This window comes from Ambystoma mexicanum, chromosome 4p (genome assembly GCF_040938575.1).
Source record: "Ambystoma mexicanum isolate Mex_15411 chromosome 4p, UKY_AmexF1_1, whole genome shotgun sequence".
In the NCBI taxonomy this organism is placed as follows: Eukaryota; Metazoa; Chordata; class Amphibia; order Caudata; family Ambystomatidae; genus Ambystoma; species Ambystoma mexicanum.
The window spans coordinates 101,799,100-101,817,534 of NC_090927.1; the positions used below are offsets into that span (position 1 = coordinate 101,799,100).

Sequence of the window (18,435 nt, forward strand, 5' to 3'; positions counted from 1 at the left end):
CCTCGGCAAGCCATGCTCCTACCGCGCCTTCTAAAGCTGGTAAGGAAAGGGTGTCAGGTTCCCTTACTTTTGTCTGTTTCCAGATATTGGGTTTAGGTACAGGAGTCATGATTCAGGTTTACCTTAACTACTATTAGAGACACCTAATCCTGTCCCTATGCAAGATGGTGAGGCAGCAGGTCAGCAGTGATTGGCTGGGAGTCCTGTGAGGTAGTTTGGAACCTTGAGCAGGTTCCCAACTGCCATTCATTCAAGCCTGAGACCTGAGAGGATGTAACTACAGTGAGCTCCCAAATACTTGAAGTCTAAGAGAAGATGACAGTTGTCCAGTGTTACCAGTGTGTAGCAGAGGAGAAATAATATCAAAGAGAAGTGCCAGCTTGGAAAATGTTATAATGAATATGTATTTCTACAGCAAAGAAAAGAATATAGTTTAATGAGGTTCAGCGTTATGTTTACAAAGCAAATTTACTTAAGAAAGAGTACTTTGGCAGAGCTTAAGGATTGAAATTTAAGACTGTTTATTCAGCTGTGTTGCGAGCATGTGTCCAGATTAGCTATTTAAGACTTGCGCGCGTCAACTTGCATTTGGAGGCCTTGCATGAGTATCACGCAGCTGTTAAACCTCATGTGCGTATAATAACATGTAAGCAGTAGTTTGTTTAAATTATCCAAAGACCGCTCAGCAAAGGGTCTTATTATTAGTTGCGTGCATACCTTGAAGCAGTCAGAGGTTAAAGTGCGTATCTAAATGCAGATAGACTTGCGCGTGTGTAAATAAAAGGTTATTCAAAAAGGCTGAGCTTGAAAGGTCTTTTCCTTCGTGCGCCCAAACGTTATTAGCTTCACTCACATTAGAGTATAGCACCTTACGTCGTACCGCATCTGCAGGAAGACCAATACGACTGCGTGTGAGCCCTGGCCTTGCTGGTGACAATCAGTTGATTTCCCGGTGTTTCGTTCCGAGAAAATACATAGTTACCTTGTCAAATACTAGCGCTATACAGGTATGTTGTGTAAAAATTAGAAGAGTTTCATTCTTTAACATCCAAGTCATTTCATGAAGCGCCACGGCTCATTGAGGGAGAAGGACACTGATCTGAAAATCGAAACATAGGGAGATTCTTTTAGGAAACTGTGGACTCTATAGGGCCTCCCCCTAACCCCACCAATTGAAAGAATACTGGATGTTTCTCAAACTTGCAAATAAATCTGAGGGGGCATGTGGCGTCCTGCAATCAAGCTCCAATGGTTGCTTGGCCTGTTGGTTTCTTGTATCCTGGTAGTTCCCCATGCCAAGATGCACACAAGATTGACTTAACTTCAACAAGCTTCTCGTTGGTCTTTGGACTCTCAGACTCAAACGGAACACACTCTGATTTCATCAACTTTACTCCCAGAGCTCCTCTGGCGGATTGACAAAGCCAGTGTCACTGTCAGCGTGCCCTTCTCTCGGCCTCCCCTATGAGCAGTCTTTCTGCAGAATCCTCTCTGATGGACTGCTGTGTGATCCACAATATCTAGGGTTGGAGGAGTCCCAGCAACACACAAATTACTTGGAACTGAAATCCATTCTCTTGGGAATTAAAGCTTTGGTTGTTTTAGAAACACGGGATGTTGATTTATACAGCCAATACCACAGCAGTGATTTATATGAACAAGCAAGGGGGCTGGGAGGTAGGTCCTGCACCACAGGTCGCCTTTTCGACTTCGTCGTCAGACTCTTCCCCTGAGAGGGTATCTTGCCCCACAAAGGCCTCCACACCTGCCGAATGGGAAGCATTTAGGTCAGAAATGCTAAAAATATTTGATACACAAAAACCCTCGGCAAGCCATGCTCCTACCGCGCCTTCTAAAGCTGGTAAGGAAAGGGTGTCAGGTTCCCTTACTTTTGTCTGTTTCCAGATATTGGGTTTATGTACAGGAGTCATGATTCAGGTTTACCTTAACTACTATTAGAGACACCTAATCCTGTCCCTATGCAAGATGGTGAGGCAGCAGGTCAGCAGTTATTGGCTGGGAGTCCTGTGAGGTAGTTTGGAACCTTGAGCAGGTTCCCAACTGCCATTCATTCAAGCCTGAGACCTGAGAGGATGTAACTACAGTGAGCTCCCAAATACTTGACGTCTAAGAGAAGATGACAGTTGTCCAGTGTTACCAGTGTGTAGCAGAGGAGAAATAATATCAAAGAGAAGTGCCAGCTTGGAAAATGTTATAATGAATATGTATTTCTACAGCAAAGAAAAGAATATAGTTTAATGAGGTTCAGCGTTATGTTTACAAAGCAAATTTACTTAAGAAATAGTACTTTGGCAGAGCTTAAGGATTGAAATTTAAGACTGTTTATTCAGCTGTGTTGCGACCATGTGTCAAGATTAGCTATTTAAGACTTGCGCGCGTCAACTTGCATTTGGAGGCCTTGCATGAGTATCACGCAGCTGTTAAACCTCATGTGCGTATAATAACATGTAAGCAGTAGTTTGTTTAAATTATCCAAAGACCGCTCAGCAAAGGGTCTTATTATTAGTTGCGTGCATACCTTGAAGCAGTCAGAGGTTGGAGTGCGTATCTAAATGCAGATAGACTTGCGCGTGTGTAAATAAAAGGTTATTCAAAAAGACTGAGCTTGAAAGGTCTTTTCCTTCGTGCGCCCAAACGTTATTAGCTTCACTCACATTAGAGTATAGCACCTTACGTCGTACCGCATCTGCAGGAAGACCATTACGACTGCGTGTGAGCCCTGGCCTTGCTGGTGACAATCGGTTGATTTCCCGGTGTTTCGTTCCGAGAAAATACATAGTTACCTTGTCAAATACTAGCGCTATACAGGTATGTTGTGTAAAAATTAGAAGAGTTTCATTCTTTAACATCCAAGTCATTTCATGAAGCGCCACGGCTCATTGAGGGAGAAGGACACTGATCTGAAAATCGAAACATAGGGAGATTCTTTTAGGAGTCTTCAAGTTTATAAACTTTAGTTATTAAATATTGTTCAGTTCTTTCAAATATAAAAACTGTATTAAAAGACTTTGCAAAAAGACAAGAAAAGAAAAGACATGGAAGACAAAGAAAGGTGTGTTTGCCACAAGCTTTAAAAACCTCTCAATTCAGAATTAATTTTCCAGTAAATTGGAACTCTTGAATAGAGCTGCCAGCTTACAAGAGAAGAGTTATTTTTTAAAGTGAATTTAAGCAACAATAGAACTTTGGCAATTCGTAGCTCAGCTCTAGGTGAGCAGAAGAGCAGTCTGTCAAATCCTAACGAAGAGGACCTCCTACCTATGCGCAAAGGTAGTCGGGTGAGGTTGGGGATTAGAGGTAAACATTAAGGTATGAGTTAGATGTGCAAAGTGTATAATCAAGCTGTTTGATTTGCAGTTGCATCAAGCCAGAGACAGAGCGGACCTGGAGTAGAAGGCTGTAGAAGGGCACCTGACCGTTTGTTGTTTTATCCACTTCCCCTTTCCCCCGGCCTCGTCAGTTCAGTAGCTGTTTTTAAGATTAACTGCTGAGGAAACCAGATTAGGGGGACTGGAGGATTTAGCATCTGCTCCTGCAGGAAGACATCGTTTGGGACCTTTCAAAGGGTTTGAGCCAAATCCTGTGTGCCCTTAAGCCCGGGACGAAGGCCAGATCCTCACCGAGAGCCGTCAAGGCCTTGATGCAATGACAAATCATCGAAGGATCCTTTCAGCTGTAAATTGAAGCATAGGTCGAGATCGAGGTTGTCGACTCCAACGCCAGCTGCGCCATGGACGCCAGTTGCGCATGGACGCCGGCTTCGCCATTGACGCCAGCCGCACCTTCTACACAATGGCACCTTTAACACCATTGAAGCCGAAAAAGATTTCAGTAAAGATTTCTTCTCGTGCGTCGAGCTCACAATTTCTTAATCATTTGATGCCTATTCCAGACAAGACATATATTCCTTTACCAAGGAAGGATTACTTCAAATCTCTCACCTCAATGTATGAGGAAAATGAGCCATCAGATAATAATGCGCCATTTGGCCTTCAATATGGTACACCAAATGTGCCTGAGAGTTTTATTTCAGATGAGTCTAGAATAAAAGATCTTAATGACAATTTGCAAACGGCCAGTAGGGTAGACACCTCACCAGAGCTAGAATTTGGTAGACCTGAAGCTAGGGAGCATGAAGATGCATCATATAGACAATTAATGTCTAAAATTGTAGACTTCTTGAGGTGGAGTAGACCTACCTTCCCCTTTGAGCAGGATGATCTAACATACTTCCTTAATAAGGGTCCCAAATGGATCCCATTTTACCATTTCACATCGCTCCAAAAAAGGTTGGTGGGAAATTGGGAAACGCCAGAGTCTAATCCGGCAGTAAACAAAAACCTGACTAGTAAATACTGCCCATCTAGTAGTGACCCCAACTACTTATCAAAACACCCCACTCCAGAAGGTTTGGTGGTACAGGCAGCTACCGCAACTTCAAAGCAGGCAGCTTATCCAACTATCACTCCAGATATGGATGACAAGAGAGTAGATGCATGGGCAAGGAAGGGTTTTTCTCCAGGGAGCATGGCTCTTAAATCAGCCAACTCCACATGTGCCTTAGCAAATTTCTCACTCGCCCTATGGGATTGTATTTCCATGGCGGCCAAGCACATTCCCGAGGGGGAGGAAACAGATGGATTCTTGACTATTGTTAGAGACGGCAAAGAAGCCATGTGCGAGTCTCTTCAGTTGGGTCTGGATTCTGCTGAGAGCATCAGCAGAGCCATGGCAACAACCGTAATACGCAGATTTCTGTGGTTGAAGAAGTCGGGATTTGTGCCGGATGTGCAGTCCAGACTCCTTAACATGCATTTTGGAGGGTCTCACATTTTTGGCAACAAGGCTGATGAAAGCCTTGAGAAGTTACAGACCTTGAAGGCAGGAGCCAAATACTTGGGTGCCGTAATTAGGTAACCTCAGCCCTTTCGCCCCAGCGGACAGCCTTGGAGAGGTCGATCTTTCGCTACTACTCCTCAGTTGAAAGAGCGAGAGGAATGGCTGGTCAAAGATGCCATAGAAGATTCCCTCATGGTGGACGAGAGAGAGGTGCAAAGCCCGCTCAAGCAGGGGCATCCTTACCAATTGCCACTGCATCCGCCACCTCAAAACCTCTGCGGTCTTGAGTCATGGGACGCCAATGGGAGGCAGACTGTCGCAGCATCTGAAAGAATGGCGAGACATTACTTTGGATGCTTGAGCATTGAAAACCATAGCCCAATGCCACTGCCTCCCCTTCATCGAGAGACCTCAGAGCCATCCACCGGGGAGCCACTCTTTGAGGGTTCCAGATCTGCTCCCTGTGCAGGAAATTTTAAAACTACTAGAGACAGGCATTCTAGAACCAGTGGAACCAGTGTCTGTTGCGGAGAGGAACAAGGGATGGGTACGCTCCATATTTCCTAATACCCAAGAAGGATGGAGGACTAAGACCCATCTTGGACTTGAGATACTTGAACAAGTTCCTCAGGAATGACAAATTCAAGATGGTCAAACTTTCTCAGATCCTTCAAGCCCTCCAACTCCAAGAATGGATGGTGTCATTGGACATTCAGATTGCTTATTTTCATTTGCCAATTCAACTCAAGCACAGAAAGTACCCGAGGTTCGCTGTTGGCAGTTCTCATTATCAGTTTAGAGTTCTGTTTTTCGGGCTGACCTCCGCCTCGAGGGTTTTCACCAAGCTGATGGAGGTGGTGGCAGTGAGTCTTAGGAGAGGGGGGATTCACGTCTACCTCTACCTGGACGATTGGGTGATCAGGGCGCATTCTCCCGAATAAGTCCTGGATCATCTCAACATCACCTGCCACTATCTTCACAGACTGGGCTTCTCCCTCAATTACAAGAAGTCCCATTTGACACCTTCACAAAAGCTCCAGTTCATTGTGGCTGTACTGCATACATCCTTGGGAAAGAGTTCGCAATCCAGGGTAAGGGCTCAAGACATTCTGTTCTCCAAATTTCAGAGTGCCCAGTGGTTCCCGGCCTTTGATCTTTTGATCTGTCTCCAGAATTTGACCTCGAATTTATCAAAAAAGGTTTTTGGCAACATACTTCTCGAGTCCATGTCATAAAAGAGGACCTGTGTAACTTTCTGTGTATACTGTCATGCCTGGACTCAAGGAGAACTTGCCATATTTATGCATTATGATTTTGTCTGTGATATGGCTGATGTTAATTTACGCTCTAATTGCAGTAGATGACGTCTGTTCTGCATTTCTTGATCTATAATCATTCCCAAATATGTATATTGAGATACTACGTCGAGGCAAACTTTATTAATCATCCACGACACATTACTTTGAATAACTTTCTTGGAGAAACATGCCAATACCTGTGTCTTTTGGAGAATGATCATCAATTGATGTTCCTCTGGGTACTGTGCCAGGGCGTTCATTCGTCTCTGAAGGCCTACAGGCTTTTTCGAGAGAAGAACTAAATTATCAGCATAAAAGAATGCTGTGATTGATACTCCCTTTAATTCAGGGGAATCGGAGATGATATTGTCAAATGCTTCCCTGACCTCATACACGAAGAGATTGAAGAGGGCTGAGGCAAGGATGCATCCCTGCCTCAGCCCTCTCGATGTATGAATTGATGATGAACGTAACCCCTCCGTAGTCATTCTTATTGCACTGAGGCATTGGAATGGAAAGCATAAATTATGTCACACAGAGTAGTAGAACAGCCTGCTTTTTTAAGTTTGGACATGAGCAGGACTCGTTAAACAGAGTCAAATGGCGAATGGAGATAAACAAAGGTGAGATAAATCGGTTGATTCATTAATTGGGCTTCCACCTTGATCGCATTAAGACATAAAAGATTGATGCTAGTCCCCATACCAGCTACAAAACCGGTCTGATTTGGATCACGTTGATGGTGTGCCTCAGACCATGCATTAAAGTCTTGAAGAGCCAAACCAGCAAAGACTTTGCCGGGGGCATCCAATAAAGCTATCGGCCTGTAGTTTGTGGGGGATGAACGATCGCCCTTCTTAAAAATCGGGACAATCACTGATGTGTACCACGAAGTTGGGATTGTGCGTTTCATGACAATGTCCCGAAAGATGTTATACAAGATGATAGCCCAACTACGAGATTAAGCCTTAAACATGGCTTTGCTAAGCCCATCGGGGGCCCATTGCCCTTGAGCTACTTGATTTTTTCATTAGTTCTTCTATAATTTCAACAGAGTGATGTAAATTCCATGTTTCCGATGGTAGCTGAAGATATGTTATCAAATTCAGCATCAGCATACAGGGTGGTATAGTGTTGTACCCACTGATGTTCCATAGCCCCATTCGTTTGACTACAAATTTGCATATTGTATTTGGTGGTGTTCAATAAATGCTATATTTGTGCTGAGTTCTTGTTATGCAATGAAGCAAGCATGGCTTCACTATCACACTGGAACATCCATGCTCTTCTTCCTCTGATCCAATTGTGATACTTGCATTTGGCTGATTTTAGAGCTATGAGTCTCTCCTCTATCGGCAGTTTGATGACCGATTTCTTTTCTCTCTGCCAAGCGGCTGTTCTCACCTTGACCTCAGGATCAAAGCAGTGTTTATGTTGAAATGCCATTCATCCGGCTTTCATGAACGACCACTTAAACTCGTCCAAGATTTCTGTGTATTGCCTGATGAATCTGCTTCGATGGCGCTGAAGCAGTTTCTGATTCGAATATTGCAAATTGTCTTCACACCAATGACAACGTGTTTTGGCATTGTTGATGGTAAGAAGCAGCTTGTACCATTGAGCTTTTGGGATATTTGGATCGAGATCCCATGTCCATGTCAATGAAAGCATATTATGGTCACTCTGGAGTTGGGGCACAATTTCTACAGAGAATAAATGATTATCAATATAAATGTAATCAATGATGCTTTGTGAATTTCCTCTCCCCCAAGTACTCTGGGGTGGAACATCACCTATCAATGATCCATTTACCATTCTGAAATTTCGTTCAGCCATGAGCGTGATCCATTGCGTTGCATCCGAGTGTCTTGCTTTTGGCCCAGTGTTAATGCACTCCAAATTAAGTTCTCCCATTATTATAGTAGTGAATATATTTGCAGTCATAGGAATTACATCTAGCAGTGATATTAATGCTTTATAAAAGCTATCATCTGCTATACCTGCCGGATTGCTATATATATTCAACAAAGCTATTTTACGATCAAAACAGCTTATTTGTACCATTTGTAAAACGTTATTAGGTGCTGCCCAGGGTCGAATAGTGAGACCAGATCTTTTATTGACGGCTACTAATAATCCAGAAGTTAGTCTACCTCTTATTGAAGGCTTGGTTGGTAATAAAACGATGTCATGGTCATCCCATATTGGTGTTATCGTGAGCCAGGTTTCCTGGAGGTCTATGATGCCAAATTTGTTAATGTGATTTTCCTTGGATGATTGCAAGTGTTCCAGCTAGCCAATTGAATTTGTTGTTTGGACTTTTCTACTGATGGTTATACATTAGTGAGTTGTTGCATAGGCATTGTTGCGTTCTAGCGTGTTTACAATTTTCACAATGTATTCTGGACTGTTCAATTTTATTCTCGAGTTTGGATATGTGTTTGATCTCTGGGTTTTGAGCTATAATAAAACCCAACCTGAAAAGGTCCATCTTCGCTCTCCACACTGCATTCAAAACTACACCAGAGAGGATCCAAAGCATCAGAATCGATAGGTCCACCTCACTCAAGACTTCGACTTGGTCTATGTCCTGGGAGGTAACATCCTCCAATGTAGGGACTTCGGCAAAAATATTCAATATACTAGATCTGCAAAGATCATATCTACTATACAGCAAAGCGTGACATTTCATGGTCAATGAATGCGCAACCGTGGGATCTTATCTTTAGTGGATGCAGAACGGCAGATCGACCCTTCATTATTGGTCACACTGTTTGCCTTGTTAGTGGCGAGTGGCCTATCTGTGGTTGTCCAAGAGAGTTGTAAGGCGGTCGTAAATCAACCCTTGTGTCATCCCGCCACTGCATTGGAGGTTTCAGTGACGTTCCTCCCCACTGGGCTCCTTCAGTTTTCTGTAGAGTCACGGTCTGAGCTTTAAGACATTCAGCCAGATATGCATCTACTGCCTTTTTGATCTCTATACCTCTTTCCTCAGGGTTATGCTCATTTTTGGTCTGCAATTTGGTTGTTTCTACTGTGGCTCGATTTGCTACTTGTGGTTGTATTGTTTTTGCCAGCAGCATTGAAAGATCTTGTTCTATGACCGCAATCAAATCATTAAAGCGTTCGTGTGTTAGAGAATGTTTGCCAATTTGTTCCTCGTGAATGATTGAGGGTGTTTTATTTTTTGCTGTTGTTTCATTGCCTGATGACTTTGCCTTTATCGCCTCTGTAGGGCTCTTTAATGCTCTACAGATGGCCCGAATAAAAGGTTTGGCGCTCTTAATGCTAGATGACTTGAGTGCGCGCATGTTTTTAGATTTTTTTTTTCTTGAGTGTCTCTTGTTGCATCAGTTTGGGTTTGGTCCTCCAGGAAGGCTGTTTTTGTGATGTTATTCCGTTTTCAGTGAATATGTCAAAATGGTTCAGTGTGGTGTTAATCGATTGTAAGGAACCATTTTGCTCCACAATGATGTATTTAGGCAGTCCTCTCCTTACTCAATCAAACTGAGGAAGAGCAGAGGGCATGCATCTTTCTTTTGAAGTCATTTGCGAGTCGGACAGAATGTTGCTTTGTCAGGTATAATTATATTGTTTCTTCTAGATTGCATTTCACGCGCAATCCAATCGGAGATCAATTGGATTTGTGCTGATTGTTGCGTCATTTTGGCATCAAGGGATTCAAAAAGTTTGAATAAGCTTGAGATTGTTCTATTAACCGCTGATGCCGTTATTTCCATCAACGTGTTCTGATTTGCATGCATTTGTGGTGATTGTATTTGAGATGGCATACGCCTTCGCAAGGTGGGTTGAGCATATGACAGACTGAACTGAAGAATCCATGAACATTTATCATAATAATTAGGAGAGGAGGTCTTGTTCATAGTGTGCGACAATTCAGATACACTTGCATGAATTGATATATCTGAAATCAGATGGCTTGAGTTCGAGCCCTCTGACACTACCTCTAAGACAATTGGGTCCACTACGGTCTCTCACGGAGGGGAATGAACCGCTCCTAATATTGTCAAATCAGAAATCACTTGTGTTGATTTAGCATTAATGATGCTAAGTGGGGCTCCTAAGGCAGCGTAGGCTCGTCATTAATGCACTCTACATGACAATGTTGAGGCATCTGCTGTTCGATTTGAGCAGATTGCATGGGTGTCACAGGCATACACTCCGGGCGAATGGAACAAAAGTCACAGATGTCAGTGTTTGCCAGTGTGCGCTTGTTGACTATCACTGGCGTTAGAACAATTGCCTTCTGCAAGGATTTCCTTCGGGCTTGAATGCCCTCAACCACTGGAGCCTGAGGCGTATTTAAATGGTCGCCATACTTGACTTGAGGGGAATAGATGTGTGCTAGCATATGTTATTTCCTCTTATTTTAGTGCCCCACCCTCTTGTAGTACGGATACCGCCCACAATGGACTCACAGATTATCAGTTTACAGCTTATATTAATCAGCACACTCCGGTGGCCCGTTCGCCCCTGCGGCAAAGCAGTGCTTCCAAGGTGCTTTACACAGGTGCACGCGTGCAGGAGCGCACGTGTGCTAGATTTTATGCGTAACTGCAAAAAGGGGCGGAGCCATGGGTAGTAATCCACGAAAAAGCATTCCAAATGCCAGTACAGAAAGAATTAGAATAGTACAAGCTATTATATACTGTTCAAAGTCCACTATAGATGATGTAAGTGGTCTGGATGGTCCAATTACCAATTGCTGCAAAGCAGTTAAAGTCCAAATCCACGTCCAGAGGAGCAGCACGAGCGGGCAAAGCAGTGTTTCCAAGGTGCTTCACACAGGTGCACGCACGTGCTAGATTTTATGCGTAACTGCCAAAAGGGCCAGAGCCACGGGTAGTAAGGCACGAAAAAGCGTTTCAAATGCCAATTGCTGCAAAGCAGTTAAAGTCCAAATCCACATCCAGAGGAGCAGCTCGAGCACGAGTGCTTCCAAGGTGCTTCACACAGGTGCGCAGAGAAATAAGTCCATAACCAAAACCATACCACCTTTGTGTCAACTTGCTTCTTCAACGCCCTTGCATTTGGTGTCAGTAGTGGGATCTGACTCAACTGATACAAACTGGGGAACCCTGAAATACTCCAAACTGAGCAGTCAGGTGGCTGAGAAGTATTTGTAGAACAGACTGTTCATGAGGCGCACATCTCATACAATGAGGAATCTGTGGGAGGAATTCTTGTATTCACCAGAGAGAACATTACTGCAGGCAAGTAACTCATTCTATAAGACCTTGCTTGACATTTGTGAATTGCTAACATTATCATAATCTGCAACAGATTATATCGTAATAAATCAATTTCATTAATTGGAAGTGTACATATATTTAGTTTTATAGTAAACAGAAATCCTCAAATCAGTGAATATCTTTTTCTGTTTGTAAAGTCTGATAGTATTGACATTGTTTGCTATGTCCTCTGTTAGGCGATTGAAGAGGGAAGTCTTGATGCGCTCGATCACACAGACTTCCAAGACACTGATATTCCGTTCGAAGTGCCACTCCCAGCTAAACAGCATGTCTCGGTAAGTAGTGTCTGCCCTGCTGTGCTTTAATGTCTGAGCAGCTATTAATGGAGGAGCTTGCATTCCCTCTGCTTCGACCCCCTTTTAAACTGTATTAATGAGACAGAACATCCCTGCAAATCGTTGAGGAGACCTTGCTCGCATTGTGCCACATTGTATAAAACCTCATGCCAATCGTAGAGTCACCGCGAACATCATTGTTGTTACAGTCCCGTACTCCAAGTTGTATCAAGTGGATAAACCACAAAGCCTCCTCATGCCCGTCACCAGGGTTTCATTTGTAAACCGAAGTAAGTACCAGGGCTAGAAATAATTTGGCTCACTTGTGCCAGCCCTGTGCACCGCTGGATCCAAACAACATTGGCTCCTCCCATTGTTGCTGCTCTATGTCGCCATGTTTAGGGTTAGTGGTGGGATGGGTGGGCAAAAGGACACGGTTTCAGGAAGTGTCTCGCATTACACTTGAAAGAAACAATTGCTATTGTAGGTTGAGCGCCCTGTTCACGTCGGAGCATTTAAACATACTTCTGGACCATACTTGGTGACGTACTCAAAGTAATACTGCGCTCTGCCCATTTTGCTGAATGCTCGACACAGACAGCTTTCTGAATAATAATGTCAGACCTAAAGTAATCTAGGAAAATAATAAGCTGTAGTTCAAAATGTATGTTTGCTTGAATTATACACAGTAACGAAAAAATCGCGCACATCATCAAAAAAATAAATATTTTACCACACACTGATTAAAGAAACAATAAACATGCTGAACACACAAGCATAAAATAAATACAACGTGTCTTTGTATATTGTTTTCCTTTTAAACTTAGCAAAGGAGGCAGTGGTGGTAGAAGTTAACATCAAAATGTATTTAACAAACTGATTGTCAGATGCAATTTAAATATTCTGTTTCTATTTAAAATGTTGTCAACCAAAGTATTTAGCATAAAATGGTGAAAAGGTATTTTTGTTTTGGCCAACTGTACTGGACCGTGCGCCCTAATAGACTCGGATTTTCAAAGTGTTGCAGGTGTGTGAGGCAAAAAGAGGCAATGATCCCAACCTCTTGTTGTGACAAAGAAAACCAAATGACCTCACATCAATCAAAAGGACTGCGCCACACTTGTTCCTTTTTTGCGGACGCGAGGAGACTGACCCCGCTCTTTTCAGGAGGGATGTATCCCCTGGACCGCATGGTTCTACGGACTTGAATTCATATATGAAACATGTTTAGACACAAATTAGCCCTGATTTGACAAAGACACTGCTGTGTTGAAACACGTGTTATCCCGAAAGGGCACGGTTTTCTTCATTTCTTTTTGTGTGAGTTTGAACACTAAAAATATCTTTTTCACAAGGAATAAGTGTGGCGCAGTCCTTTTTATTGTGTGAGGTCCTTTGGTTTTCTTTATTTAGCATAAAATGCAAAATATGAATTTCACCAAATGTCATTAATTCAGTTACAGATTCAATCCCAACTTGGCCGACTGTCATTAGTGGGGGGGTCACCATGGCGACCAATAGTAGTCTGATGAAATGGACCTCTTAGGCTGAATTCTTCATTAGCTCAGTTATGACAAAGCCACTGATTCTTGGTTTTCACAGAAAAGTTGAACAAGTTATAAAATACAATGGGCCTCATTACAAGTCCGGCGGTAACCGTGCATGAAATTCTGGCAGGTTACCGCCGGTCTCGTATTACCATTCCGCCTCCGTGATTACCGGCATTACCGGGGCATTACGACCCGGGTGACCCAGGAATTCCGGAGGCGGTATTCGGTAAATCCCCATTCCCATTCAGACCCATAGGACTCAATGGGAATGGGGAAGTGGAAACACCGGCACCATCTCGTGATGGTGCCGGTGTTTCCACGTCCGCCTGCAGGCCGGTGGTGTTCAACCCGCCAAGTCCGACCTGGCGGGAATGACACTCGAGATCACCCGGTCTGGAAACAACGGTGGCGGCGGGTTTACCGCCACCATTATTTTCAGACCGGGTGACTCGTAATGAGGCCCCATGTTTGCTTGGCGGGGAAGCTACCCAGGGGCATGCTGCATATGTAAAAGTGACTACAAGTAGGTGCCCTTATCGCATATTACCCTTTGTTTGTGTGATTTAGTTCTTTAAAGTACATTTGCAAATCCCAGAGCACCTTTTTAGGTCTGCATTGCATTTCATTCCAGTACTTGATTGAAGCCTTCCAATGTTTTTGGGGAAAATAATGTTCTTCTTGACATACTACTATAAAGGTGTATATAATAGTCATGTTGGCTTGTTGTGTAGTTTACAAATCATCACTGTTAAAAAGAATATTCTTGAAAGCCCAACCTTGGCACGTGACATTTGTACCAACTAGACCCCATAAGATAGGTGGCCAAGCGCCTAAGTCGCAGACCAGTGGGAATGATAAGGGTAGTGACATTGATCGGCCACTACCATATTGCGCGTCACAGCGTTTACGTGTCTTTAGGCTGAGTATCCAAGACTCATTTCATTCTTTTTGCGCCATTTACTTTGTGCTGTGATGTCAACACAAATGCCACACAAAGCCTCACACATCTCTGAACCGGCCATGTACCAATTGATGCCAACCGCAGCAGTTATTTTTAGCATGGTAACTCCTATTTGTTATGGACTGCAATTAGAGCACAGCACTCATTCCTTCCTTACATGCTATTGAATAGGTCCTCTTTACTAGTATGATATTATTAGAGCCATTTACTCTAGCGCTCCATCGAGCAACTCTATCATGAGCGCTAGAAGCACTTGAAAGGGTACTAGGTTGTAAGCAAGTTGGAGCCCCTCGAAACGAAGAGGACATCATGGGAGAGAAAGGAAGATGGGGCGGGCGGCACTGATGAAAGGGGTGAATGCAGCACACAAACAGAAGATGCACAGATCAGTGGTCTTTCGCAGAATTGGCAGCGGAATGCTAGAACCGGGAAGGGAATGGCTCATCTTTAAAATCATGGGCCAGAAATGACTCTGCAACCTAGGAGGGAAAGCATCCCCCAGACAGAATAGACCACTCACCAATGCAAGCGTTATAAATACCTCGTTCACACAGAACATGCCTGCTTGCGCAAGGGCAGTGCAAGCTCTCCTTGGGCACACAGAACACGCATGCCAGTCAGGGTAGCAGCACTGAAAGCTTCCATGGACCATACCAGTGACAGCTTTCCACCCACAGCACACGCATCTCATAAGCAACAGGTACTTTATGAGCCCTCCATCACAGAGATTGAGACAGCATGAGCTGCGGTAGTGAGCACTTGCCTCGCCCAGGTCAGCATGGGTCAGAGCAGTGCAAATCCTACACCGCAGAGATTGAGACGGCATGAGCTGCGGTAGTGAGCACTTGCCTCGCCCAGGTCAGCATGGGTCAGAGCAGTGCAAATCCTACACCGCAGAGATTGAGACGGCATGAGCTGCGGTAGTGAGCACTTGCCTCGCCCAGGTCAGCATGGGTCACAGCAGTGCAAGCCTTCCATCTCAGTGATTGAGACAGCATGAGCTGCAGTAGTGAGCACTTGCCTCACCCAGGTCAGCATGGGTCACAGCAGTGCAAGCCCTCCATCGCAGAGATTGAGACGGCATGAGCTGCAGTAGTGAGCCCTTGCCTCGCCCAGGTCAGCATGGGTCAGAGCAGTGCAAATCCTACACCGCAGAGATTGAGACGGCATGAGCTGCAGTAGTGAGCCCTTGCCTCGCCCAGGTCAGCATGGGTCAGAGCAGTGCAAATCCTACACCGCAGAGATTGAGACGGCATGAGCTGCGGTAGTGAGCACTTGCCTTACCCAGGTCAGCATGGGTCATAGCAGTGCAAACCCTCCTTCACAGAGATTGAGACAGGTGAGCTGTTGTAGTGAGCATTTTCCTCACCACGGTCAGCATTGGTCACAGCAGTGCAAACCTTCCATCGCAGAGATTGAAATGAAATGAGCTGCAGTAGTGAGCACTTGCCTCACCCAGGTCAGCACGGGTCACAGCAGTGCAAGCCCTCCATCGCAGTGATTGAGACAGCATGAGCTGCAGTAGTGAGCACTTGCCTCACCCAGGTCAGCACGGGTCACAGCAGTGCAAGCCCTCCATCGCAGTGATTGAGACAGCATGAGCTGCAGTAGTGAGCACTTGCCTCACCCAGGCCAGCACGGGTCACAGCTTTGCAAACCCTCCATCGCAGATATTGAGACAGCATGAGCTGCAGTGCAAGCCCTCGATCGCAGAGATTGAGACAGCATGAGCTGCAGTAGTGAGCACTTGCCTCAACCAGGTCAGCAGGGGTCACAGCAGTGCAAGCCTTCCATCTCAGTGATTGAGACAGCATGAGCTGCAGTAGTGAGCATTTGCCTTGCCCAGGTCAGCGTGGTTCACAGCAGTGCAAGCCCTTCATCACAGAGATTGAGACAGCATGAGCTGGGTTTATAGTGATAGTTTTGAATCAAAAGATTTGAAAACAAAAGCTGTGATATGCTATATTTAACATGCAAAGTGCATTTCTTTCGAAACCAATCCGTCGACAATAGTCATGGATTGGTTTCAATTGAAATGCACTTTTACTTGTTAAAAGTAGCATTTCAATGCTTTTTTTTGTAACGTTGATGGAGCTGTCCAGTGCTGTAATTTCAGCACTAGACAGCTCCATGTAACGTTCCAAGGTTTTAGTGTATATTGGGGGGGTGCAAGCCCTCCATCACAGAGATTGAGACAGCATGAGCTGCAGCAGTGAGCACTTGCCTCACCCAGGTCAGCATGGGTCAGAGCAGTGCAAATCCTACATCGCAGAGATTGAGACGGCATGAGCTGCAGCAGTGAGCACTTGCCTCACCCAGGTCAGCATGGGTCACAGCAGTGCAAATCCTACATCGCAGAGATTGAGACGGCATGAGCTGCAGTAGTGAGCACTTGCCTCACCCAGGTCAGCATGGGTCACAGCAGTGCAAATCCTTCATCGCAGAGATTGAGACGGCATGAGCTGCAGTAGTGAGCCCTTGCCTCGCCCAGGTCAGCATGGGTCAGAGCAGTACAAGCTGCCCTCATATAGAACATGTAACACATGCATGTCTATCTATCTATCTGAATTCCTCTATTGCGCCACTAACCCAAAGGCCTCAGGGCGCACACAAAAGAGGAGAAAAAGAATAATATGAACAACAGACAACAAAACAGGGAAAAATGGAGAAAAACGGATAGACATAGTGGACCAGGATAAGACAACCTACAGAGCCTACACACAATATTGGTGGATGTTACAAGAGGCAGAGCAGGGAGAGATTATTAAAGCAGTCTAGAAAATTAACCATGGCCTGCATCAAAAAGGAACGTTTTTAACTGTTTTTTAAAAACAGTTAGTGAGTTACTTTCAGCCAGATATCTAGGAATAGAATTCCACAGGGCAGGAGCCCACAAATTGAAACTAGCAACCCCAATTTCCTTCAATGAAGACAGAGGTTGAATCGAAGAGATGTCACAATTGGATCGTAATATACGTCCAATAGGCTTCTTTTTTATCCTAGCTGTAAGGTAGGATGGGGCATGTCCCCGCAGGCATTTGAACACTATGGATAAACCCTTGTGCTGCAGCCGCTGTTGAACAGGCAGCCAGTGCAGGCTGCGCCTGGCCTCAGAAACATGCATATTACGCATGAGGCCAAACACAGCACGCACAGCGCTGTTCTGAACCACCTGCAAAGATTTAAGATTGACCTGCAATGTGCCAATAAAGAGACTGTTACAATAATCCAGTTTGCAATTCACAAGCGATGCTGCAATCAAGGCAAGATTTTCTTTGGACAAATAAGGCTGTATTTGCCAAAGAAGCTGAATATAGAAATGGGAGGAGGATTTCAAATAACTAATCTGCCGATTGAAAGACAATCAGGGATAAAAAAAACTCAGTGTTTGAACAGTTTTTGAGGCTTGGATAGTATTTTGGCCAATCAGAAAGTTCTCATATCTTACATCCAGACTCTTTAAACGTTGTAGGGTGCCTAGAATAAGCAGTTCAATTTTGGCATTAAGAGCCAACAAATTCATGGCCATCCAGTTCTGGATTTTTGTAAAGATATGGTTGATACGCTCCTGATCTTGAAGGAAGTCACCAATTAGCTTAATAACTATCTGTGTATCATTGTCATAGTTGGCAAAATATATGCCTATAACTGACAAAAGTACGCAGAGAAGGCGGGATTAGATATTAAAGAGTAATGGTGATAAGCATGATCCCTGAGGGACACCACATAAGAGGGTAGAGGCGATGGAACAAGCATTATCTTTAGTTACTCTCATACTGCGTGGTCCCAGGAAAGATTTGAACCAAGCAGTCGCTTCTTTAGAACATGTGCCCACTGAAATGAGGCTGTCCGCCACAGTGCCACAGACGCGTTATGATGTGTCTGCTTGCTGAATGCTTCCATACGTAATGACTGTTCAGAGCAAAGCAAGAAGAATGGACTCTGCTGGCCAGTTGCCCAAGTGCAGCCGAGTCATGGAGGCTCTGAGGCGAGGGGACAGGTTGCCATCCCCAGAGAGGCACCCGCGACTCGTGAGCAAACAACTGTCCGCATTGCGTCTGAGGTAATGGGCGCCTAATACAGAAACATATGTAGAGGTTAAGTATTTTCTTCCCCAAATAAAGCTACAGGCTGTGCAGCTTAACAGTGAACATGTCACGCTTCACATGAGCAGCCATCGTCTTGAAGGGCCTTGCGCTCCTGAAAGTGAACCTTACC

The 18,435-nt window shown here is 44.5% G+C and overlaps 1 protein-coding gene across 2 annotated transcripts in view; it reads left to right on the top strand.

The window, feature by feature from the left end:
- The window catches only part of IFT172 (intraflagellar transport 172), a 1,218,930-nt gene that overhangs the window by 1,187,058 nt on the left and 13,437 nt on the right, over positions 1–18,435 (top strand). For both annotated transcript variants that reach the window (XM_069605452.1, XM_069605451.1), the window contains exon 45: positions 11,608–11,706. In XM_069605452.1, the coding sequence (XP_069461553.1) occupies positions 11,608–11,706 (99 nt within the window). The remainder of the gene's footprint in view (positions 1–11,607; positions 11,707–18,435) is intronic.